General features: G+C 33.3%; 1 protein-coding gene across 7 annotated transcripts in view; it reads right to left on the bottom strand.

The window, feature by feature from the left end:
• Window positions 1-27,940, bottom strand: part of ANKIB1 (ankyrin repeat and IBR domain containing 1) — a 122,840-nt gene that overhangs the window by 57,149 nt on the left and 37,751 nt on the right. For 6 of the 7 annotated variants that reach the window (XM_081288434.1, XM_081288433.1, XM_081288432.1 and 3 more), the window contains 3 exons: window positions 18,195-18,495; window positions 8,851-9,033; window positions 1,926-2,043 (listed from right to left, as the gene is read on the bottom strand). In XM_081288434.1, the coding sequence (XP_081144560.1) occupies window positions 1,926-2,043; window positions 8,851-9,033; window positions 18,195-18,495 (602 nt within the window). Of the gene's footprint in view, window positions 1-1,925; window positions 2,044-3,631; window positions 3,698-8,850; window positions 9,034-18,194; window positions 18,496-27,940 lie in introns of those variants that run through there. The other variant, XM_081288435.1, reaches the window with a different exon arrangement.

A 27,940-nucleotide genomic window follows, 5' to 3' on the forward strand; every position in this document is an offset into this window, starting at 1 on the left:
CTTGGGCACTACACTTTAGATGAAAAATAACTGGAGCCTGAATTTAAGTGAAAATGGGAAGACCTAAGGAAGGTAGGCAGAGGCTGAGAGATATTTGAGAAGTGGAATGATGGGACTAAAGCTAGACATAATAGAGATGGAGGAATAAAGTATGATTTTCAAGTTTCTGGCTAGCTAATTAGGTAAAGGTAGATGCTCACTCATGAGTTTAGCTGTGGACATTCTTAGGTTGAGGAGAAAATGATAAGGAGGCATTTAGAAATTGTTGAGAGCCACAGCCGAAGGGGCCCCAGCAAAATTCCAGCGGCCACCAAACTTCCAGCTGCCGGCTGATGATTGGCTCACAGCAGCCCCAGCAACATCTAGCTGATTGGCTCCTCTGTGGTGATGCTCCTTGGAGATGCTCATTGAGCTGTTTCCCTGCCCTTTCAGACCACGGAGCTGCTCATTGGGGGACTTTTTTGGCTCTGCCCACGCGACCCAGCCAATCGGCCTCAAGAGCAGGAGGATTGTGGGAGGTGGTGAGGCTTGTGGTTGAGAGAGAGGCTTGTGGGAAGCCAGTGGTGGCAGTTGGGCTCTGAGGGTTTTTCCTGAGGAGCTGTTTTGTTTGGCCTGTGTGGTTCTAAAAATAAAGTTCGTTTCTTTTGACAAGTGGCTCCTGAATTGTGCCCAGCCAGAATACTTAGATTTAAAGTCAGACTGTAGATAAAGTCTTTACTGTTTAGGTGGTTTTTGAAACTACTGCTTTTATTAAAAAAAAAATGAGTTTAGCAATGTTTCTAAGTAATCTAGTTAGTAAGCTTGTTTATAATGCATTTTTATACCTACCTGCACACCTAATGTCTTCATAGTCAGCAATCTATGTTTAGTTTCCCCGTGCATTGTTTTGTATACTAAAATTTAAGAGCCATTGATATATGAAATAGGAAAACAATGTCAATTGTACAACCATAGAAACATCAATATTGAAGGAAACAATTCTGGAAGTTTATAACAAAATATTAACAGTGGTGATCAATGGATGATGAAATATGGAGTTTAAATTTTCTTCTGATCAAAACATTACTGGGTTTGATTCTCAGCACCACATATGAACAAATAAATAAATAAAGATTCATCAACACTAATAAAAATGTAAAAGATTACATAAACATTTTGGAAGTTGGAGATAGAGATTTCTAGTTAAAACAGAAAGCTAGAACCTCAAAATAAGTGGAATAGTCATTTACCTTAATTTTTGTTTTTATTTTAAAAATTTCAACATTTACCTTTATAGAGAGGTAAATATTAAATATTTTTAAATTAAAGGAACCATTAAAAGTGATGTATATGCTTCAGTTTTTAAGATCATTTTATACATTTCATGGTGAGAAACAGCTTTTTCTGAAACACAACCATCAAAACTAATAACAAATTCTAAGGTATTTATAATTGAAGTACTACAATTTTATAAGTGAATGACTTCAGCAAAAAAATGTTAAAATGAGGACTAGCACAATGGATTCCAACACCTAATCACACTCAAATCAGATATATTTCTAAAATGACACTGTAAGTTGATTTAGTATCTCAATTTTTAAAAAGAAATGCCTAATTTCCCCCTTTGATTCAATATAGCCATTTTATGCTTCAAAATACAAAATGTCACGAGGATGATGAGTAATGCAGTAACCATGATGCAATAAACAAGTTAGGCTTGTTTAAGAAACTGTTTTGTGGGGTTGGGGTTGTGGCTCAGTGGTAGAGCACTTGCCTAGCACATGTGAGAGGTACTGGGTTTGATCCTAAGTACCTCAGAAAAATAAATACAGGTATTAAAGAAAACTGTTTTGTTTTATATTAAAAGACAAAAATACTGATCTTTTAACCCTGAAAAGTTTCAAAAAACACCAGTATGATTAGAAGCATGACATTTCTTTCATTACCATGGGCTCGAAGTAAAGCTTCAGCAGTAAATAGAGGAGCCTGAAGCATGTCTGCAGTTTCCACAATAAGCATATCTTTCAATCTGCGAAGATCCTGAGGCCTTAATCCTTCATATGGCTTTGAAAAGAAGAGAAATTAGAAATTAGAAGTTAGATTGGCCATGATGCTTAGGAATTATCAAAATATATATAAACAAATACATAAGATTATCATTTATTAAATCTTTCAGCTTCAATTTGATTATAGAAGTTCAAATGGCATTTTTAGGTTCTACTGTCACAGACTTCAAACTACCCTTTCACAAGTCCCTTTTAAGCTGGAAAGCAGATGCTGGGGCTCATGCAACTCAACATTCTAAAAACAAAAGTATTAAAACCATAGTGGCAAAACCATCATACCTTATAGTTTTGCAAATCTGGATTATATACCAAAAAAAGCCTTAGAAATAAAAACTTATAATCGTATGAATAAGCAATAATCACTACTAAAGGTCTCATGTATTTTTATCCAGTTTGTTCTTTCTGCAAACCAACTGTATATAAATACATGTATGTTCACTTAAGGCAGTTTCAGTCACTGAATCACTGAATAGTAACCAATGCATTGTAGTAAACAAGAATTAAAAATCAGCTTAAAAAGCAGTAGAGATTCCCAAATATTTATTAGAAAAACAACCACTCAGATGTCCTCTGGTAGTATCTACCACAGTTCTTAAAGAGCTCTAGGCAGGAAGAAATCTCACCCAGTGTATTTGATTTACAAATATTTTAGAATTAGATGTTATTTTTATTTCTTGCTTGTTTTTTTTAGTATCATGGTAATCATTTCATCAATTCTTACTTAACTTCATGTGACTAGGACTATTCACCAAGGCTAATTTTTCTGAGTTGACAGGATTAACTTTCTGATTCTTAGATATCTTCTGGCAGGGACAAATAAAAAGCAATAAGTATATTAATGACAGAGAAGACTGACACACTTAACCTCATAAAAATCTGCCAAGATTTAAACAAACAAACCAAAAAAGGCGTATTACATTTAATATATAGAAATTCTGTCATCATAAGTAAGTTTTTTTTTTAAATTAAAAAACATAAACAGCCTTCAAGATACAAATTCTTTCTCCAGCAAAGGCCAAGGTTACAAAAACAAACAAACAAACAAACAAAAAAACCCCCACAGTATTGGCAAAGTTGCAGTGAGCTGGTCATCAGCAACATTATAGATGAAAATGAAAATCAGTGTATCATTTAACAACCTACCATAATCTATCATGAACCCTTAAAATATTCATCTTTTAACCTATTAATTTGACTTGTATGAATGTATTGCAAGATAGAATTGCAAATGTGGACAGAACTGGTTATTTGTAATGTTATTTGAAAAGTAAAAAAAAAGCAAATAATTCAGATCTACACTAAGGGAATTATGGTACAATCACACTGAATATGCATGTGAAATGATTTTCATCATGATAATTTTCATGAGTTTGTAAAAATCCAGCAGTGTTAGGAATTAAAAAATATTTAAAAAAGCACGTTCTATGGAAAAAATGTAATTGAAAAATAAAAGAAAAATCACGTGGGATGTAAAACAGCTACCAGGAGTAGCAGTGTACATTCAATCTATAGTGTTTTTGCTATTAAAAATTATGGGGTAGACTTAACATTACATACATTCCACATCACACAGTATTACAGCTTACTTCATATGTATCCATTCAGCTACAACACCATGAATGCCTACATATACAGGTATTCCATGAACTTAACTAGAAAGAAATGGAAAATTAACACTATTCTATATAGAAATATCATTAAATAAAAATGAAAGAAGCACTTCAATGTAATCCTATGTATCCTTAGAAAAAGTCTTAACTGTATAATGCTACCTTTCAAGCTAACTGTGAAACACATTTTCTCCTTAAAAAAATCCTAGTACATCTTTTAATAGTTAAATTTGTAGTATTTATTTTATTTTGAAAGTATATACTATGTATCACATTGTTTCTAGAAAATGTATTTCAAGTCCAGGTTTGGGGTTGGAGTAACTTTCTTTGCCTCAATAATTAGAGTATTTCTTGATATTCCCAGTGGTAGCAATTGTGTATTTCCTGAACTCATTTCCTAAATATTCTTTTTCAGATTAGCCATCATTCTACCTCATCAATGTTGAACCAACTAAGCAGGGAGAAAATGGTTAATTTAATTATCACTTTATAGATTATTATCAAGAAACCAGCCGGGCACAGTGGTGCATGCCTGTATTCCCAGTGACTCGGGAGGCTGAGGCAGGAGGATCTCGAGTATAGATAAACTAATGGGGGGAAAAATCACCTTTCCTTGCAATTCTGATATAACGTATTGAAAGATTTTTTTTTTAAATTTTAGACATATTAAGAAGGAAAGGATACTATAAAGCAATCAGCATGAATTAAGTTTTTTTTAAATGTATGCAGTTTTAAATTGAAAAAGACAACAATGGAAGAAAAACAGTTGTTGAAGGACAAAAACATATTGCCTGCATAAACATGTAACATATTCATTCTGAATTTCTGTAGAACTGTAATTAGGTCATGTGAAGCATTTCAATACATTGCTTAGTCCCAAGTAGGCATTAACTAGCTCTTTCTTCTGTAGGAAAGATTAAAATTAAGGCGCCTTTCTTTTTCCTGCTGCCAGGACAAACTGCTTCTACTTTCACATTAAACACAAACCAGCAATAACCTTCAAAGGAGTCAGTACAGATATAAAAAAAGAAAAAGGAAACTAAATTAAAAAGACACAGTGAATAAAAGTACCTCTTCTGTATCAGTGCATACTACTGCTACCAAGAGACCACTCAAGAAATGAGAAAATCTAACACAAAAATGGCACTATTTTTATACCATGTTAAAAAAAAAAAAGGTAGATTCTTCAAAAATAGTTTTAGAAAGACTCTGACATAAATTAATTGAAGGGCATATTTGTTTTTGTTAAATTTTTCCACAATGAAAACAGCACCCTGCTATGAATGTGAAACGTGTGAAACGTTTTTTGTTGTTGTTGTTGTTGTTTTTTTTTTTTTTTTTTTTTTTAGTTTAAGGATAGCATTTTTTTACTCCAATATATTGGTAACTTAAAATGTTTAAATGTGAAATACACTCAGGAGAGTGTATTTCCAATTCCCCTTAATACCAATTTTTATTTTGCTGATCCATGAGCTTATTTTAAGAGGTAGAGGGGGAAAAAAGCAGCCAGAGAAATAGGCAATATCCTCTCTCCCTATTTAGCTGTTATTGCCTGGGCATTAAGACCTAGACTATTTTCACCTATACCTCCACTTAAAAGTATACTATAGAGCAGAGGAGGTTAAATGTGCTAACAAGAGTAGTTGCCTAAGGCAATGCCCAATATGTGGGTTCCTTGCTAGACAGAACCTTGAAGGGGCTCAGGGGTAGAGGGCCCACTTAAAAGTATACTATAGAGCAGAGGAGGTTAAATGCTCTAACAAGAGTAGTTGCTTAAGGCAATGCCCAACATGTGGGTTCCTTGCTAGACAGAACCTTGAAGGGGCTCAGGGGTAGAGCGCTTGCCTAGCATGTGTGAGGCACTGGATTCAATCCTCAGCACCACATAAAGAAATAAATAAAGATATTGTGTCAAACTACAACTAAAAAAAAATTAAATAACAGCAAAAGGACCTTGAGCCTTCCTCATTTATAGAATGGTGGAAAGGGAGAATTCTTAATTATTTTTTCTTTTTTAATGAAGGCCTTTTATACAGCATACTGTGTGCACTTTTCATTTACTCAGAAGAAAACTTACAATGTTTCTAGGCAGCCATAACTATAGTTTTTATTTTTATTTTTTTTCTTATCTGCGTTCCTATTGTTTCCAGGCACTTAAAACAGTGTCTGCAGAGCAGCAACTCAGAGTTTTGCTGAATGATGGGATAAGAAATGGATTTCACCCATTTATAAACTAATTATTTTATTATTTATAAACTAATTAATTACAACGTGTCAAGAAGATAAAGGATATTTTATACACCATCTAGATCATTAACTGAATCAAAAACTCAGAAATGTAAAAATATCTAAATTACTTAAATATTCATCAATAAACAAATGGTTAAGATATGCAGATTAGGTAGCTCAGTGGTAAAGCCTTGGCCTAGCATGCCTAGACCCTGGTTCAATCCCCAGAACAGGGGTAGGGGGTGTCATGGGGAGGGGGCGGTGGCAAGGGGAGAGTCTCTCAAACACAGATTATATATTCTGACTTGGGAAAATGTTCAAGATATATTGTAAAGTTGAAAAAAAATTATTAGGACTCAATACATGATGATCTTTTATGTTAAAAATTCAATATGTATATATGTTTTTGCTTAAGTCTGATAATATAAGAAACTTAATATGAAACGGGTAGCATCAGGACAGAGAACATTTTTTAGCAATAAATATTCATTATAAATTTCAGAAAATGCATGAAAATAGAAAATTAAGAAAAGCAAAGGAAATTTCCCATGACCACAATTATTATTTTATGTACTTCAATCTTCTTTCTTTATATAGGTTTTCTTCTATATAATTAGAATCAAACTATTATATATTTAAAGTTAAACTAATAGTCAGTTACACTAAGTTCATTTAGGTCATTCATCTGTTAATGAGTTCTACTGATTTATTTAATTTATTTTAATTTTTTTTTGTCCCCCAAGTAGTTCTAAGTTCTATTAGTTTCTAAAAACCAAATTCTACTAATTTCATATTTAACTAGGAATTAAATTATGGTACCTTGGAGAAAAGACTAAATACATAATCACAAATGACTTTCAATTTAATCACATCAACATTATTTCTGGAATACTACTGCTGAAATGTTATCTTCTGACTAAATAATTATATTAATAATTTATGCTTGACTCAAAATCATGGATTGTCAAAAGGGAAGTAGTATGGCAAACAGAAGAATCAAGTTCATTTCACTGTGATCCTGGAAAGTATTTTCTGGTTTATCTTTCTTATTAAAAAGGGAGGTAGAGGGGCTGGGGTTGTGGCTTAGCAGTAGAGCACTCGCCTACTAGCACATGTGAGACTCTGGGTTCAATCCTCATCACCACATAGAAATGAATAAAATAAAGGTGTTGTATACAACTACAACTAAAAAGTAAATATTTTTAAAAAAAAGGGAGGAAGGGGACACAAATATCACTCAAGATTCCTGTGTGGATTCAATAACCATGTGAAAAGGCCAGCAAAATCTTTAGGACATAGGCCCTTTCTATATGTACTTAAACTTAATAAGTATGTCTATAATATAACCTAAATAAAGAAACAAAAACACAAAGAAATACAAATATTAATTCTAAGAAACTCAGCTCTTTTGGCCTTTATAGAGAGTATAAAAACTCAAAATATTTTTGTTGACAATTTCATAGGAAAAATAAAACAAACAATATGACTGGATGATACACATACAAACCAATAGTGATACAATACCTTTAGAATCAAGTTAGTACTGAACAATGAAGAATCAGAATCATTTTGGGAGGAAAAATTGTGTTATAATTTCTTTAAGCAATATCAATGGATGCATACTCTGTAAGCAGAGTGTTAGGCACTGAAAATACTCTGTTGAATAAGGCAGATGAGGCTCTAGATTTATTGTAGTTGACAATCTAATAAGAGAGAAAGGCAATAATCAAATAAATACACAAAATAATTATAGCATCTGATAGGTCTTATGAGAAATAAATGGGGGCACAAAGTTTCAGGTAGACAGGAAGAATAGATATTGAGGTCTACTGCACAATAGCATGAAAGACTAGAGTCAGAATAAAAATGTACTGTGTATTTCAAAATAAGAGCAATTTTCAAATATATCACCATAAAAAAATGATAAGAGCACTGGGGAGACCATATTTAGAAAGATTTTCTCTCTGAACCTAAACGAAAACAACTGGGAGAAGATTTCAGACATAAAGCAAATGGAAAAGCCTTGGATTAGTTTAGGTATTGTGCTGGGGAAGTAAATTTTGAGATGAAGATGGAAAGAGAGGTAGTAGTAAGATCATAAAAGGGCTTTCATCTGAGCAAACACTTCAGATTTTATTCAAGTACAATGACAAGTCACTCATATTGTTTGAATATGTTTAAATGTGCCCTTCCCCACCTGTTCTCCTGCCAAAGATTCCTGTGCTAAAAGCTTGGTTCTCACTGTGGCAATGATGGTCTGGAATTTTTAAGAGATATGGCCTATGAATGGCAGGTCCTCAAAGGAAGGCACTGTGGGACCCCAGTCTTCCTCTGGTTTCTTGTTTCAAGATCACTCCCATAAATATTCTCCACTATTTGCCATGAGGCCCTTATCAGAACCTGCCGTTTAGACTTTTAGCTTCCAAAACCAGAGCTACATAAACTTCTTTTCTTTAAAAAGTTGGCTCATCTCAGGTATTTCATTATAGCAACACAAAATGGACCAATATGGTCACTAATTCATTTAAATGATACGAAGTGATTTAAGTTTAAAAATGCGCCATTCTGACTCCTATGTACAAAACAGATTCTAAAGGTACCAGATTGGAGGTAAGGAAAATGTAACAATAGCTAAGAAGTGAGTATGGTGAGGGCCTGGAGATGGAGAGTAGAAGTAAAGACTGAAGAGCATATAGATTTAGGTAAAATTAACAGGACACCCTGATTGTTTGGATGTGATGGTTAAGGAGATGTGAGGAATCAAGAATGCCTGCCACATTTATTATGCTTGAGCAAATCAGTTAGCTATGGAAATGACAGGATATTTAGCATATTGCAAAGAAGACCATACAAACCAAGCTCTAAAGAAGAAAAAATTTCTAATTTAATATAAAATGTAAAATTATTGTTACATAATTTTTTATTAAAAACAACAACAACAACAACAACAACAAAAAGCACCTTACCTCTCGTTTGTCTAATGCAGCATATTCAGCTTCTATTTCTTCAGCCTCAGGATCCCGTGAAAATACCATTTGGGATTCCAGATTGAGGGCCAAATCTTTGTGGTGTTGTTTTTCAGCACAATCACAAGGAGTATCTTTATTTTCATTCTCAGCAAACAAGTCTCCTCCATGTTTTACTAAAAGCTAAGAAAGATTTTTTTGAAAAGTTGCAACCAGATTTACATGAAAAGTTATTGCAACCTACTGATTTTTAAAAAATACAATAGGATTAGCGTAACAAAAATGCAACAGTATGTATAGTGTGTATTTGAACTAATAATAAAATGTATTTAGATATCTGTGGCTTCTAATTTTTAAGGCTAGAAATTATTCTTTTTTAATAATAAGATGAATTCCTTTGATTATAAACAATAATAAATAAACATTTTACTTGTATCATTCATTATCCTATGAAATACTAAAATGAAATTAGGATGACCAAGTCACTGAGGCAAAGCTGTTTCTAATATTCCTCAAAATAAGTGATGGGATGAGCTACTGATGGACAAGTTGGGAAGATCCTCTATCATACAATCTCTCTTTGGTCCAAAGAAATCCATCTCTAAAAAGATATAAAATAATGTTGTAACTTGCTTACTACTGAGGTTTCTGCTGGTTTTGCAGAAGTTATATATGTAATTTCTAAGAGCTGTAGGTTCCAGATTCTGATTGTGTTCATGGACAGGTTAAGGACATAAAAATCTTCAAAAAAAACCCTTCAACTTTGAAGGGCATTCTGACAATTAAGCATGAAGATTCTTATACAGGATTCAGTCATACTCAGTATAGTAACAGTCACTATGTATTGCCTTCTAAGACAGCATAGTGCTTAGCATTAAATATACATTCTCATTTAATATTATACAGGCCTGTGACAGACGTCTCTCAGAAAAGGAACTTGACCAAAGTTATCAAGCTAGTCAGACACAAGTGTGATCGAGTTTTTAACTGTGCTTGGCTATTCTGCTGACTCATGTTGTAGGATGATCACACAAACTGAAGAAGGCAAATGCAACCTGAGTCAATCCTCAAGTTCTGCCCAGGCTCTTATGTAAATCTAAATGTGAATACTTTTGTAGAGGCTTTCACTTTATATGAGGGTTAATCATAAATGGCTCTTTTCATTTTCTTTCAAATAATTTTATCCTCCTCTTTGCTCACCAGCAAACACTGACCTTCTTGCAAAGTTCTTCTGATTGGAATTCTTTTTTTTTTTTTTTTTTTGGTACCAGGAATTGAACCCAGGGCACTTAACCACTAACTAAGCAACATCCCCAGCCCCTTTTATTTTGAGACAGGGTCTCACTTAGGGCCTTGCTAAGTTGCTGAGGCTGGCTTTGAACTTGGTATCCTCCTGCCTCAGCCTCCTGAGCCACTGATCTGATTGAAATTCTTATGTTTCCTCTACAGTCATACCAAGATATATCAAATCATCACTATTTCAACACATCTTTTCTTCAATTCTGCCTTTCTTCCTGTTTATAATTCCAGAGGTGGGGTAACCAATAACATTCAAAACAAATCCCATACCATTCTTCTGATCCATAATATAAAATGTTGGGAACTCTTGGCAAGTCATTTAACTCTTTCAAGTCACAGTTTACATAGGCCCATTAGAAAAAGAGACATGTAATTTTGAAAAAAAGGTGCAAGGGCTGGGGTTGTGGCTCAAGCGGTAGCGCGCTCGCCTGGCATGCGTGCGGCCCGGGTTCGATCCTCAGCACCACATACCAACAAAGATGTTGTGTCCGCCGAGAACTAAAAAATAAATATTAAAAACTCTCTCTCTCTCTCTCTCCCTCTCTCTCCTTTAAAAAAAAAAAAAGGTGCAAAACAAGATGATTCCTAAAGTCTGTTCTAATTCTAAGATTACCATTTCACTATCTCTGTGTACTGGACTTCATTACTTTCTCCATCTCTACTATGACTTCCTTTAGCTCCTGGCACAGAATCCCTTTAACTTAATCCTGCTATCCTTCTAGTTACTTTCCTAATACTGTAACGGGCAGGATAATAACATTTTGGTATGCATATAAGAAGAAGATGTAGTGAGATAATAGAGCTGAAAAATTATTATTATTGCCTTAGTGGTGTTGTGACTATCCTAAATTTATACAACACCACCTTATTCACTAGTTTGTGGTGATACTGGTGTAAACTATGCTGCTAGTCATATAAAAATTACATACATAAGGCTTTCACTTTATATGAGGGTTATTATGTAAATCTAAATGTTAATACTTTTGTAGAGGCTTTCACTTTATATGAAGGTTAATCATAAATGGCTCTTTTCATTTTCTTTCAAATAATTTTATCCTCCTCTTTGCTCACCAGCAAACACTGACCTTCTTGCAAAGTTGAAAAGGAGGGAAAGGTATGTAGCAGACTTTAACATCAAGGTTTATGTACGTACATGTTATGATGTTCATACAATGGTGAAACCACCTAACTATGCATTTCTCAGAATGTATTTCCATTGTTAAGGAATGCATGTCTGTCTGTTCCTGTTGTCCTCAGCCACATTTCTCAAAAATATTCACTCTCTCTCCATTTTCTCAGCAAATGACTCAATTACTCCTAGTTATCGTCTACCTTATTTTATGTAAACAATATTCCTGAAAGTCATTAATACCTCTTAACTCTCAATCCAACAGTCTTTCTCAGTCCTCCAATTCCTTTACCTTGCTGCAGCATGTCACATGACTGAGTACCCTCTGTTTTAATCAGCTTTTTCACTAAAAGATCTGACCAGAACAACTGTAGAGGAGGAGAAGTTTATTTGAGGGCTCAGGATTTCTAAGGTTATTAGTCCACAAAAGGTCATCTCCATTCCTTAGCCCTCTAGTGAGGCAGAACATCATGGCAGAAAAGGGTGGCAAAGGGAAGCAAGCAGCTCACATGATGTTTAGGAAGCAGAGAGAAACTCCACTTTCCAGATACAAAATATATACCCCATAGCCCCACACTCAATGAACCACTTCCCCCAGCCACACCCCACTTGCCTCCAGTTACCACTCAGTTAATCCCACCAGGGATTAATTCACTGATTAGGTTAAGCGTATGGCCCAATCATTTCTCCTCCAAACCTTGCACTGTCTTATACGTGAGCTTTTGGGGGACACCACATCTAAACCATAACACCCTTTCTCTTTGGAATTCTTCTCTTGGCATCCTTGACATTGTATCACTATGCCACCGTATTTTTCTACTTTTTCTGTTTCTGACATAGGCTTTACCTCTTGTTCTTACCATCTTCAAATGTAAGCATTCTCTAAATTGACGCTGTCACTTTAACTCTGTTATCTATAACTTTAAAAGACTTTCCCCTGGATCTCCCATCTTTCCATTGTCTTGTTTGTAGCTGTCAATCATGTAGCTCATAATTCCAAATCTATACTCTTTAGTCCCAAACATTTGGTCCTAATTTTCAGTAGTCTGTCTACTATTTCTTGTGGAGAATCTAAGACCTGAATATCCATCCTTCTAAATAAAAGGCTACTTTCCCTTCTTTTCGACTCATTCCTTCCTCATCTTACTTTTTGAGAGGCTAATAATTGTTGGCAAGCCTCAAATTTACTTAGATTTAAAACCATGTTCATTTTTCTTAAAGTTAATTTAATTTAGTTAAGGAGATAAGAGTAGATTATTATAAAAAAATAATTTTAAAAAATCAGAAAATGTCATCCCAAGATAGTTCATCATAGTCAATATTAAAAATTTAAAGCCTTTTTAAGCCTTTTTCTCCCTTGCTTTTTCTCTTAGTTTTTATTTTTTTGTTCTATTAAGTTATGCATGACAGTAGAATGCATTTCGACACAGCATACATAAATGGAGTGTAACTTCTCATTATTTTGGTTGTAAATGATGTAGAGTTACACTATTCAAGTAATCATATATGCACATGGGGTAATAATGTTCAATCATTCTACTATCATTCCTAATCCCAAACCCCCTTGTCTCCTTTCACTCTCCCTCTGTCTAATCCAAAATACCTCTATTCTTCCCTAGCCCCACCCCCTTAATGTGAATTAGCATCCGCATAACAGAGAAAACATTCAGCCTTTGGTTCTTTGTTTTCCTTCTTTTTTCATGTCACCAAATGCTACCAGTTCTTCATAATATCCCATATATCTGCTTCATTCTTTCCATCCCTAATGCCACCACACAAAGCCAAGCTCTTTATCAGTTTATACAAGATTAATCCAATAATCTCACTACGACTCCTCCATCTAGTACAATGGTTTTCAACCTTGGCTACACACTGAAGCCATCTGGAGAACTTTAAAAATAACAATGTGTGGGATCTACATTTAGAGCTTATGATTGTATTAGTATGAGGTTTCTATACAGTAATGGTTAGAACCAGTGTCCTGATACAAGGTTTTCAAATGGTTTAACAATCATCTGGGGAGCTTGATAGTCTTATAAGATGGATTTGGAGTGGAAAGTGCAATCAATTTATTTTTATAGGTGATTACAATATAAGTGGCCCAAAGACCTCATTGTAAATAGGGGTTTTCAATCTTCAATGGGAATATGATTAAGATTTACTAGAGTATAGATTCAGTTTCAGTTGGGCCTAAAATTTGGTCTGAATTTCTTTATTTGTAACAAGTTCCCAGATGATCAATGCTAATACCATTCTGAGGACCAATCTCTGAGTACCAAGTCTCTTAATAAATACTGCTTTACAATTATCCCATTAAAATCTATTCCACACTCCAACCATTAGGCTAATCTTTTTGTTTTACCTTTTAAGATACTACTTTTTCAATCACAGTGTTTCATTGGCTTAATTTTCTGCAAAAGAACTCCCAAATCTTTGACCCTGGCATTCAGTAGTTTCTGTTTGGTATGGTCTCTATTTTCAAGTCACTTATTATTTCTCCACCAAAAAAACTTCAATCTGCAAATGTTTGAGACCTAGGACAGTGCTTCTCAAACTCTACCATGCAAAAGAATCAGCAGGAGAACCTACCAAAACATTCCTGGAATCCTAGAAATTTTGCTTTGGAATTTGGAGGTTCAAGAAATTGTATTTATCATAAGATCAGAGTAGCTACTGATGCTGCAGGTCTGACATTTACATTTTCAATAGCTTCCTCCAGATACTTAATCTGAAATCTTACCCTCTCAAATCTTACTACTACAATGAACCCCTTCCAGGGTGTGTGTAATGCCTTTAATAGTCACTGTCTTAATATAGCCCTTAGCACATCATAATATTTGGGAACAATGATGAGATCATAACTCTTGAAAAAAAATGAGAAAACTGAGACTCTCATAGTTACTGAGTTACAGAGCTGGGACTACAATTCTTGCATTCTTTTCAATTTTAAAACTCCAGGTGCTAATAAAAAACACAAAATAATTAGGTAAACTCTTCAGTCAGTTCTGTGAATGGTTATTATGGCTTTTCAGTGAACCGGTGAAACACTCTGATAGCTGCCCATGTGTCAAACAGGCTCTCTGCCTATGGAAGGGAAAGTATGCCTTACCACCTTTGTTTTTCTAGTAACCTCTATTTGATCTAAGCAGCTACACTTACAGCTCCCAAAATAAGCAATTAGGGAATGTATCAGAAATATATAAAGTAACACTCATTTTTAAACATGCTTTATAATAGAGTGAAGCACTATCAAAAGCAAAAATCTGTTATAGTCACCAACTACCGCAAGTGTTGAGTCATCTTGCCTTATGCAGGGGTCAGTCTGCTGCCTGTTTCTGTATAGCCCATTAATTAAAAATGGCTTTTCCATTTTTTAATGGTTGAAAATGAGTCAAAACAAATATTTCAGGATATGTGCAAATAATCAGAAATTCAAATAAAATTATTTACTATCTAGGTTTTCAGAGGGGAGAAAAAAAAAAAAACAGCTTACAAACCCCTGAATTCTTCTTTGGTATATGAAAAATCAGAATTAGAGGAATTTATTTTTAGTTTATCCTTAGTAAATGTTTATTATGTAAGCATTTCCAGTTTTCAAACAATTTAAAACTATCACAATTTTTTGATTACTTTTAACTCATAAATAACTTTAAATAATGAGTATTTGTGAAACACAAGATTTTCCTGTTTAAGCAGTTCTAAAAAATACACCAAAGTGAAGATTTAACATAAATCACTTGGTATTAGAGAGTGAACATAGAGATAAAAAGAAGGTGCTGGCTGAAAGAAACAAGAGGTCTACTCTGTCAGTGAATCATACTGGTTTGGTGCAGGCAGTGGGGGTTGGGGGTTGCTGCAAGGAGAAAGAGAAAGAAAAGAAAGAACAGACCAAGGTAAGTCCAGGTATTATCAAGACTGGTTGGTTATTGGGGAGATTAAGAGGAGAAGCTAGTGGGTAGAAAGTGCAGCTTCAAAAATGTAAAATTTGAGAAACTGTTGGAACAGCTATATCAGGAAGTCAACCAGGCAGCAATAGCACATGAGAAACTTCGGAAAAATCAGGGTTGGCCATCAGAGACACTGATATGTGACACTATATACATCCAGTGATACCTTCATACCTAGAGGTTCCCAGAGAACTCTATAATTAAGAGATTTCAATTTTATTTGTACGTGTGAGGAAGCTATTATGGACCACAATTATTATAGAAAGGAGGAGTTTTAAAATAAATAATTCATTTCCATGGTTCAAAATGGTGAGGCACAGAAAACTTTATATTACAAATGCATCTATAAAATTGTCAAATACTAACTTTATCAAAGCTGTTCTTAAATAAACATACAAAAACATTTCAACAACTAGAGAAGATATATTTTCATAAATATAAAAATATAAGTCTGTACATTTTAAAAAGGGGTTGGTCTTAACCTTGGGGAAAAAAATAATCTCCTAATTGTAATGCCTAGACACCAAAAATAGGAAATATTTTACTACAGTCATGATCTAATAGAAAATTAGTAATAAAAGGGGTATTTGAAGTAATTTTTAAATTATTTACCCCAACCAGCCAAGAGGCAACTATCACAGAGATTGAGTGACTCACACAGTCTCATAGTTACTATACTAAGATTAGATACCAGTGCTTTCACCACAAGATAATACTTTAGCTTCATGAAAAATTAATAAATACTGGTGACTCTATTTCACTCAACTCCAACTTTTATATCATGCTTAATTAACAATGAGTGCTATGAAAATTAAAAAGCATCATACAAATGTATTATTATTACTATTATTCTTATAGTCAAAGACTAACAGATGTATAGAAAGAAGTTTAGAAAAAAATATTTAAAGTACCCTTCATAGTAAATTTTATAAGAGAAATCTAAACCTTTCTTGTTCATGAAAATAGTGCAACATTACCTGAAGACTAATATTCTAAGAATTATAGTTATATAGTAGGTTACATATTACAATGTATTTATTTTATGCACTTACACAAGAAAACACAATAGGAACTCAGGAGCTTAGTTAATCAAAAGTAAGTAAGGGCCTAAGTCTGGGCAAGGAGAGTATAGTCAAATAATGTAAATTAAAGATAAGCTTTACATGGGCAAAATAACATCTGAAATAAGTACTAGAATGAATGTAGGATATTCATAAAACTATATTTGGAATATTTTACATTAAGTCAAAAGAATTCTTCAGAATACAGAAAAATGAAAACAGTCATCAAATGCTGGTGTGGCTTATGCAATGATATGATCAAACAGTTAAAATATATATTCTCTCTCTCTCTCTCTCTCTCTCTCTCACACACACACACACACACACACACACACACACACACACACATCAAAATAAACCTCACACTAATTTTCCTTAATAAACAAAAAATAAAGGTGGCAAAGGTACATCATTGTAAAAATACTTCAAAATCAACAACTACTAAAGCAATAATATTGACAAATTTTGGAAGCAAGATATTAAAACAGCCTTTTAAAAGCATTATTATTACTATCAAGAATAAGCTATTTTCTACCCAAGTCCACTTGAGAAATATGATGCAGATAAATCAATAATGGCGAGTCACTACAGCAGGGATTATTTCATAGGAGATAAATATGAGAACAATATCTACAAGGCTTGAGCAAAAAAAATTCTGCTATTAGCCACTCCCTGCAAAAAATCCAGGATATCCTTCCACTACACTGAATCAATATTAGCACTGCTTGAAAGAATAATCTCAAGTTAATGACTGTCACTCACTAACTAGTGAGCAAAGGTGACATAAACACAAGAAATAAAATGATGGAGATTTTAAAAGATTAACAAGTATCACAACAGCAGTAAATAAAAGACAAGTTTATAAGAGTGCTATTAGTGAAAAGAACTGCCTCTTCAGATATACTAAAGTGGCTGTAATTCTTTAACAGAATACATTCAATATTTTTGATATATTAATCAATTTAGAAGTATAATGTTAAAGAAACATTAAATTTAAAATATCCAGATATACATAATTTAATCCCATTAGGATCACTGCTTTTCCAATAAAGACACACATTTTTAGAAATGAAAATACTCTGATCCAACCTAAAATGCACCTCCCTCATAAAAGAACTTTATGAGCTATATATGGAATGACATGAATGGTGATAACTGAGAAAAATCTGTTCTGATGTATGTATAGTAGTGATATCATAAAAGTAATGGTTTCTTAGGTTTAGCTAAGATCCCATGTATATAGACGATTGTATCTAAACGTATTGTTAGATATTTTACATATATTAGTAACATATATTAGGTATATATATATATTAAATAAATGTTAAAAACTCAAATGTAATGTACTTAAGAGCACTTTAATGCAGACCAAATATAAAAAAGTTTAAAAACAACAAGTGCTTTTAAAGATTCAATAAAAGCATTTATTCATGTTTATTTATTATTTGTTCATGTTTATCCCTTGCTTATTAACTGATCGATTCTAGAAAAAAATACCTACAGAGCCTACTTCTCAATACTGCCATATCTGACATGTATAAATTTCATAAATTGGCTACAAAAAAAATCAGCAAAAAATCAGAATGCATCTTGACTAAAATTATTACTTTCAATATGACAGTGCTTAATTGATGACTACTTTTGTTGGTAAATTTTTAATTATTCTTGATTCTAGTTTATTTAAAGGGTTGACTATTTAGCTGTGGGTTTTTCCCTGGTAAAACAACATTAAAATAAAGTTAAAGATAATTTTTTAACTTTAAAGGGCCCTGATTCTTTCAGAATGAAAAAAGGGACAAAAATGGCTAGCTTAAATATTGTTACCACAAACAAAACAAACCCTTATTGTTAAATATTAACAAGATACAAATTTTATAATTCAGAATATTAAAAGAAACCAAGTTTTACCTCTACACAGGCTTTCATCCCTGAGGCAGCAGCATAGTGAAGGGGTGTGTTTTTCTTGTTATCAACAGCATCGATAGCTGCTCGCTCATATTCGCCTTGATCAAGTTTTGCCCCTTTCCATCTTAAGATCATCTGCAGACAATCTGCTCTTCTGAAATCATCTTCCACGGGGCGTGCTAAGCGCGGATGAAGGGCTCCTTCAGATATCATAATTTGAGGTCCCATACACAACAAATGCATAGATGTTTCATTGTGGACATTCCTTTTATTTGGATTTCCATCTCTACCAAAAAGAAAAGTCCTAAAATGGAAGGAAGAATGGAAACCACTTGAAATATATAAGAAATCACTAATTTAACAGATAAGCTCAAAATCCTTTTTTTTTTTTTTTTTTTTTTTATATTGGGTATAGAACTCAAGGGCACTCAACCACTAAGCCACATCCCAGGCCCTATTTTGAATTTTATTTAGAGACAGAGTCTCATTGAGTTGCTTAGTGCCTTGCCTCACTTTTGCTAAGGCTGGCTTTGAACTTGCCATTCTCCTGCCTCAGCCTTCCAAGCCACTGGGATTACAGGCGTCTCCACTGTGCCTAGCTCAAAATCCAATTTTTGAAGTGTTTGGTTCATAATAAGTTGAAGGACTGATTCTTACAATTTCAAAAATCTTCATTCTAGAATAATACTAAAATTAAAAAAAAAAGAATATATAGTGCTTGCTAATAACAAGAGAAGAAAAGGGAAAATGAAGGGGTAGCGGATGAAAAGGAAAAGAAAGAAGAAAGCAAAGGGGCAATTTACAGATTAATATGTCAATTACATAAATGTCTTAGAGTGCCTTAAGAAACTATATATATATATATACACATTTTTTTTTGCTGCCCTCTCCTATCATACGTATTTACTTAACAACCATGGTGACAACTAATATTAAAAACACAAAATCCATAAGTCTTAAGACTAAATTTTTAAATCTAGGAAAAATTTTCTCTACCTGAAGGTGATCAAACTAAACTTTGGAATAAGGGAGCACATATTTCCAAATTTGCCTGAGCTGCTGTAACAAAAATACCATAAACTATATGGCTTATAAACAACCAGCATTTATTTCTCAAGTTGTGGAGATTGGAAAATCCATGATTAAGGTGTCAGCAGTGTCTGGTAGGGGCTTATTTCTCAGAGAATTTTTTTTTTTTTTTTTTTTGCTGTGTTCTCACACAGTAGGAGGGGCAAAGCAGCTGTCTGGGGCCTCTTTCATTTGGGCACTAATCCTAACCTCATGACCTAGTCATTTCCCAAAAGCCCCCAAACTGTCACCTCAGGGGTTAGGAGGCAAAAAGACAACAGCACATGGTATAATACTTCTGATGAGAATTAACTTGTAGTTGTTTCTCAAAGACCAACATTTAATTTGATGGTGGGAGATTTTGCCAAAGACAGGTCTAAGTAAGCTGCCTTAACTACTGTCAAACCTGGATCTACAAGTTATGCCTCATTCTTAATTTATTCATAAACTAGGGTCCTAAGACTAATAATTGAGCCAATTTGGTGGCTATAATAGGATACTGGAAAATGGGTTGGAAAAGACTTGCTATAATATAGGCAGCCTATAAATTTACTCTGAAATGGGTATACAAAGTCCCACATCTGAAGATAAATGCCTGCATTTACTGTCTCCACTGACCAAGACTACCTAAAAGCAAACCCAACCTTACTTAGAAGTTTCTTTTTTACAACAGGTTGTCATCCCCTAGTTGAGATCATTAGGCTCCTCTTATCCAAGTCCAGAACAGCAAAGGGAAGGGAAAAGAACTAAATCCTGAATCCATTACATTTGAATTGCTTTTAGGATAGTCTAGCAAATACATTGCTCTGACAGGGAAAAACAACAACAACAACAACAAAAAAACCCTAACCATAAAGGAACTGGCATACTACTCCATTAGTAGTAGTTAGCCAAGTTGGAAAGCTCTTGGCGGGGGGGGGGGACTGAATAAGAGGTCCAATCTCAAGCAGAATGACCCAGACAACTTACTGAATAACTCTGAATCTGTCAGCTTCACCATTCAAAACCCTAGAGAGCTCATCAGTGTGGTCCTTTAAAACTAACAGGGTTTTTAAAAACTGCATTTATTAGCTTGTCCTGAAAGTAGGCACAAGTTTTCTGGAGCAGGAAATAAATGAATTATTACTACACTTGTAAGAATCATGTCAACTTACTCATATCCCAATTTTCCCACTGGTGCAATGCAAAAAGACAGATCAGATGCCACCTTGCATGTACTAGGATTTGCCTTATAGGTGAGTGTGGCAGGATAATGCCTCTACCTTAAAGATATCCACTTTCTAATCCTAGGAACCTGTAAATATGTTACCTGAAATGATAAAAAGGAACTCTGCAGATATAATTAAATAACCAATTTGAGATGAAGAAATTATTCTAGATTATCCAATGGGCCCAATGTAATAAAGCATTCTTATAAAAGAGAGAGACAGAAAGGTGTATGCTTCTAACTTTAAAGATGGAGGAAGGGAACATGAGCCAATAAATGTAGGCAGCTTGTAGAATCTGGAAAAGGCAAGGGAAGGGCATAAATTTCATTCACAAGGCCTCCAACATTATATCTAATCACCTCTCAAAGGCTCCATCTCCTAATATCTTGGGGTTTAGGATTTAAAACACAAATTTTAGAAGGACACAAAAGGAATACAGCCCTGACAACCTAGAGTTTAGTCCAGTGAAACCATTCTGACCTTTATATCTCTAATATAATAAAATTTTGTGTTGTTTTAAGCCATTATATTTGAGGCAATTATGACAGTGGCAATAGGAAACTAATACAGTAAGAAGCACTGAAAATAAAAATCTGGGAGGTTATATAGTAACATCTGTATAACAGACCTCCTCCCCTCTGGAGATGCAGAGAATTCAACCCATCCCTCAGCATAAAGAATGTCTTAGGGGACAGACCCTGAGCTGTGACCCTCTGGATTGTAAAATATGTCTCTAAGGGAAAGGAAAGATCAATAATTAGATTTTTACAATTTAGGGAATATTTCCATGATCTCAGGTCTCATTTACTCCTCAACCTCTTTCAAATATATGTATCTTTTGGGAGATAAATCTCTCTGGAGTTCTCAGTCTCTATTCAGTCATGATGCTTCCAAGGCTCAGCTTTTAGCCTAGGTCCAAAGTTTCAGTGAAATTTGCTCAGATTTTCTCTCCATGCATATTTTCCCCCACAGCTCCACACAGCATTTACAGTCTTTCAGGCACTCATAGTATTCTACAATGCTTGTTTTGCTGTTTCCTAGGAATTGACCAAGACTACCTAAAAGCAAACCCAACCTTACTTAGAAGTTTCTTTTTTACAATAGGTTGTCTTCCCCTAGTTGAGTTGACCACTTTCTTTTTTGTCCTCACACAGCATCCTCATTGCATAACTCACTTCATTCTATTGTAGTTACTATTTTTATAAATCTGTTCTCTTCTTTCACTTAGTTTATAGGCATGTAAGGTGAGCCTATATCCTGCTCTTTCTTGAATCACTAGCAGTGTCACACCTATAGTAATTTCATGATATAATTTTGACAGATAAACAGAATGCATATTAAATTTCCATGATCCAGATCAGGGACATGGGGTTGGAGAGCTCTCAAGTTGGCAGTATATAAAACTAATTAAGAACACAGTATCTAGTAGCAGACTACTATATTCTAATCATAGCTCTATTGATTTCTTTGTGTGATCCTCAGCAAGTTACATAATAGTTCCTAACAAGTAATATATGATTCAGATTCTTTGAGTAAACCTACTCCTGGAAATGTATCTTAAATAATTTAAAGAAGTAAAAATCTAGGAACACTGAAGATTCAATAGTATTATTCTGAATAGAAAATCTGGGAAATACTTAAATGTGTGACAAAAGGAAAAACAGGAAATGAAAATCAAGGTATTGCCTACCCAATGGAAAATTAAAGTTGCTAAAAAGTCTACCCCAAAACACTTATAGCTAAATGAAAGTATAAATAAATAATTTCAATTTCTATCACAATTCCCTGAATATTTATGGATAAAAAGTAGAAGAGAAAATAAGAATAATAAACAGTTGTTTAAAGGAAACAGAAACATGGATAATTTGTCTTATTATGCTACTATAATGTTGCTCAGTAGTTAAAAAATATTGTTCCTTATACCAATAGCTAATGATGAAATTTCCATATCTCCTTGTATTTATGATGATTATAGTAACTAAAATTAAAACCATAATCTCAAATACCTCTTCTAGGAGGTATTGCCATCAACAAAAAACATCCACTTTCTTAAAAATTTAATTTAGAAATTATTAAAATTCATATTCTACAAAAATTTTGAACACATTTATCTATCCTTTTCTATTCCCCTTTCCAATATATCAGTTATTCTTTAAGTTTTCTTTTGAAAGAAATCAGGTTATTATCACCATGAAATTGAACATAAGTTGGAAGAATGTCAGTCAATATGTAAGCTTCAGATACACTCCTTTCTGTAACCATGTTGGTAGTTATGAAGTGTTTCCTATCACTTGACTATAAGGTTAATTCTGGAACAGAGTTAGGAGATGATTAATAGAAAGGTGCACTGAGTAAAACACTAACCTGGAAAAAAATATTCCTTTCACTTAACTTAATAACCCATCTAGAAGACATAGGCTTTTCTAGATTCCTTCAGTGTTAATTCTCAAAGTCAGTTAATAACTGTTACCTCTATTTATTTTACATTAATTCTTAACTTCAAAATGACTCTATTCTTATCACTTTACTGAAATTTTATTCTCTCATACTACCAGGAATTTCCTAAACGTTAAATTCTTTATCATTGTCCTTAATTTTACTTCTAAACCTGAAATTCTTCTTATTACCTTGCTTTCCATAACCACACATCTTTCAATAATACTCATTTTTTTTTCCAGCACAACTTTACTTTTACCCTTGGCATTGGCTCCACTTCCAATCCCTGCTTGAAGAAAATAAGATATTTTTTGACTCCATTTTCTTCTCCAAATAAATTCAAAGAGTACAACCACTTTCAGAGCCATTTAACCTTTAATAGCTTCTATGAATACCCTTTTTAAATTAAGTTTGGTCAGAACTCAAATGATAGCAGTGATGGCAGAAACATACTTTCTCTCAAAAGGTTTTTACTATTATTTCTGTGGTAATTTTTAATGTTCTGTCATCCTATATGACTTTTCTTCTGACCTATAAGCCATGTTCTAATTTCTTATATGCACTTTCTCTTGCATATTTTTCTATCATCTTATATTTAACTGAGCTTCCTTTAAAATCAGTTTTCTCCCCCACAGCCTCACATTTCTTGCAATAATCCCATTTTCACAGTCAATAATGTATATTTACACCTTCAAATCCTTTAAAATCTCCTCTTTTGTACAACAATGATAGAGTATTCATTATTTGCCAGGTACTATTTTAGAAATTAAGCATATTATAAAGAAAACATAGTAAGGTCTTGCCCTTAGGCATAAGCATGCAAACTAGGGGGTAGGAGAGGGGGCTTGTATTTTAATTCATTTAAAAATAACTTAATAACTCCTTAAACATAAAACAGTTTAAAAATATAGAAATCATTGATTGGAAAGTATATTTTAATGAATCCTCAAAGCTATAGACCTTTATATTAATATATGCTTAGTAAAAACAGACTCTATTGAAGACTTCATATTTTATGTATACCCAAAGACAGGTCTCTTTTATTTCCAAAGAAGCTGTTCTATAGAAGACCCAATAATGAATCATATACTCAACGTAGAACACAATGGCACCAAAGTCCATGCATGGCCTTTTGCTACATTAAGCAGTAACTTTGAGTATGAATTTATTTCCCATAAAAAAGGCAGGGTGGTGTAGTATGATGTAAACATACAACATTTGGGTACAGAGAAAAATAGGTGCAAACTAGCTACTGAACTGTAAATTCCTCTTTTTGCCATATTATTCTGCCTAAGAAAAGAACAAAAAGATGCATGCTACTGCATGTACCATAATCCTAAAGGAAGTGTAGATAAAAATCAAGCACTTATCCCAAATTAGTGTGGCTAAAAATCCTTGGATAGGTCTATCTTTGTCTACATATATGTGTCATGGTTAGGTAGAACTCTATCTAGCCAAGATAAGCAAGAGTTTACATTGAAGTAGCAGGCAAGCACACTAGATTATATGAGGCAGCGTGAGAAAATAAATGCTATCAACTTGTTAGAATGTTAAGCAAGGTTAAATCCAGTGCAGTATTTGAAGCTACTTAATATACAAATAATTAAAAGAGTTGCTATTTTATTTAATGCTGAAGAACACATGCTCTTTAGCCTCATTCTACATGACATAAAAGTATTAAGAAGAGTTAATTCCTTATTCCGAAAGCAATCATTTACAATAATAATATGAAAAATTAAAAAGCAATCTATGGAATGGGAAAAAATATTTGCAAGCCATATATCTGATAAAGGGTTAAAATCCAAAATATATAAGTAACTCCTACAACTCAAGAGCTAAAACCGACCTAATGTTTAAAAATGGACAAAGGGCCTGAACAACATGTTTTAAAGAAGACATACAAATGGCCAACAGGTGCATGAAAAAAATGCTCATTATCACTAATCATCAGGGAAATGCAAGTCAAAATTATGATGAGGTTATCACTTTATACCTATTAGAAGGCTATTAACAAAAAGTCAAAATGTAAGTGTTCGTAGGATATGGAAAACAGATGTACACTGCTGGGAATGTAAAATGGTATAGTCAGTATGGAAAACAGTATGAAAGTTCCTCAAAAATTTAAAAATAGAACTTTATGATCCAGCAGTCATACTTCTCAAAGAGGTATACGCATTCCTGGGCTAACTTTAGTATTTTTCACAACAGCCAAAAAACAACCTAAATAGCCAAAAAGGATGAATGGACAGACTATACATCCTCTGTAAATATATACATACATACAATGGCATATGATTCAGTCTTTAAAGAGAATGAAATCCAGATAGGCACGGTGACACGTATCTACCTGTATGCTGGCTAATCAGGAGGTTGAGGCAGGAGAATCACAAGTTTTAGGCCAGTCTAAGCAACTTAGAGAGACTTTCTCAAAAGAAAATAAGAAAACTGATGAAAAAGTAGTTCAGAGCTGGAGCATTTGCCTCGAATGCACCAGGATCTCAGTTCAATCCCCAATACCAGGGGAAAGAAAACAAAAGAATAAAATCCTGCCATTTACAATAACATGAATGAACCTTGAGGATATTTTGCTAAGTGAAATGAACCAGACATAGAAAAATAAATGTTACACAATCCCACTTACATATAGAATCTAAAAAATGCAAATGCAGAGACATAGAGAATAAAATGGTGGATATCAGAGGTCAGAGGTAGAAGAAATGGAGAGAAGATGGTCAAAGGGCATAAATTTTCAGTTCTAAAATGAATTAAGTTCTGGAGACCTAATGTACAGCTTGGTGTCTATGGTTAATAATTATGTATTAAATAGGTGAAATTTGCTTTAAGAATAGATCTTGAGTACTCTCACCACACTTATAAAAAAAAAGTTATTAGTGTGAAGAGATTGATATAATTTGATTTGGTAACTGATGATTCCATACATCAAAACTTCATGTATATTTTAAATATTTTTTGTTAATTTGTGAATATTCATACATACAGTAGAATATGATTCAGTCTTTAAAGAGAATGAGTTTTTATTTGTCAAATATACTCTAATAAAACTGGAAAAAACTGATTCGTATTTCTGAACAATCTAAGTAAATTTCCCAAAACAAAAGGACACATAAATTAAAGCAGTAGGGTTGCTTATTCTCAGGAAAGAACAGAAATAAAATAATCTCTGATTCTAATACAGTATGCTAAAAAAGCTAAAACAAAGAAATTACCAGTCAGTGTTCTTCAAACAATTAAGAAAGAAAAAAACATTTTAGGACTGGAGACTGAAGATGTAAAAATTTTAAGTACAATGTTAAGTATAAAGTATATGGTCAAATCATAAAAGTAATCCAGACTGGTACCTAAAAGAGAATATATAATCATGTTTACTGTAGGTTTTTAAATTCTCATTTAATAGAATGATAACCAATAATAGGGTTAGACAGATATTCCTGCTTAGAAAGGAAACAAGAATATCAACTAGAAGAGCAAGTCTTAAAATTGGGTTCATAAGATTCTTTTACAATTTAAAAAAAATTACTGCTGGTTCCTGAGAGCTTGATTGTGGGTTATTTATTAATTTTAAAAAATCCACTACACATTAACTATATATAACACTTTAAAACAAAAAAAATAACTAAAAAAATAAATCAAAGAGTGACATTATGTGTTTATAAATTTCTTTTAATGTCTGGTTCAGTAGAAGACAGCTGGATTTTCAAAGAATTCAATCTCTTGTAATATGTTAAGTTGATTCAAGTACAATATTTGCAGAAAATTCAGACTTTATACAGTTAGAAAAGTATTTTAAAAGTTTGTCTCTTCAAATAACTATGGACATTTGTTTTTGATACACCAAAAATTCAACAAGTCTTATTACCATTGCCTTGATTCATCTAAAAGCACAAGCAGTTTTAACCCTCCATTTTTGCATTATCACTGCAAATGTCAACACAGTGAAAAAGACAAATCACATCTTAATATTATAAAAATGTTCTTGACTTCACATTCCTTTGAAAGAGCCTCAGGATACAGGAGTCCTAACAACACATTTTAAGAATCACCAGACTAAATGAGTATCTTTCATATAAACTAATAATTAAGAGCAGTGGCCTTCCTTCCAAATGGGAGTCTCGCTATGTTGCTTAGGCTGGTCTCAAACTTGTATACTCAAGTAAGCCTCCTGCCTCAGCCTCCCAAGTAACTAGGATTATAAGCATGCACCATCATACTTGGCTTTACATGATTTTCTTATATAATGTTTTCCAATTTATAATGTAAATCTGTACGTTATACTACAAATGGTCAAAAAATATTTTGCTACTTGGTTTCTTCTGTGTTAAAATAGACACATTAACTCAGTAATAATAATATTTAAATATGTTTTACATTGGGACTATAAATAAATTTTAATTGTAGATAAGACCTGATGTTAAACATTACTGGAATATTCAATATTAGTGGGCTACATCAATAGTTTTTTAATTTCACTGAAAATACTCAACAAAAACGTCATGTTAGAATGCCTTAGTAGATTAGGCTACATAATTGTTAAATTATTGAAAATTACACTAAGTGTTTACCATTGTATTTATGGTATTTACAATCTAGCAAAGAGGAGCTTACTAATGATAGTATGGTTTTAAATGGGAATTTCAAAGAATAAAAAGTATATTTCAGGTTCAAGTAGTTGGGATAAATTAAAATATAAGGCAGAAACCAAGTTAGAACTTAAAGGACAGTAATTAGAGAAGAAAGAACACATTTTAGAATCAAAAAGCAACAAGAACAAAGTTAAGGGTGGGGGAGTATAATTCCTAAAGCAGAAAGAATCAACCAATCAAATTGACAGTCAAGATCATGTTAGAGAGTAATGAGAGATTAGATTAACTGGGTAGAATGAAGGCAGAAGTAGGGAGTGTTTTGGAAGGCAAACAGAATAATGAAGACAATGGGGCATTGTTATAACTTTCTCATTAGAAAAAGAACACTGAAAGGAAGACTAATCTGGAAATGAGACTATAAAAGGGACAGACTTGC

The sequence above is a fragment of the Spermophilus citellus genome (genome assembly GCF_964194105.1).
Source record: "Spermophilus citellus genome assembly, chromosome: 3".
NCBI classification, from domain to species: domain Eukaryota; kingdom Metazoa; phylum Chordata; class Mammalia; order Rodentia; family Sciuridae; genus Spermophilus; species Spermophilus citellus.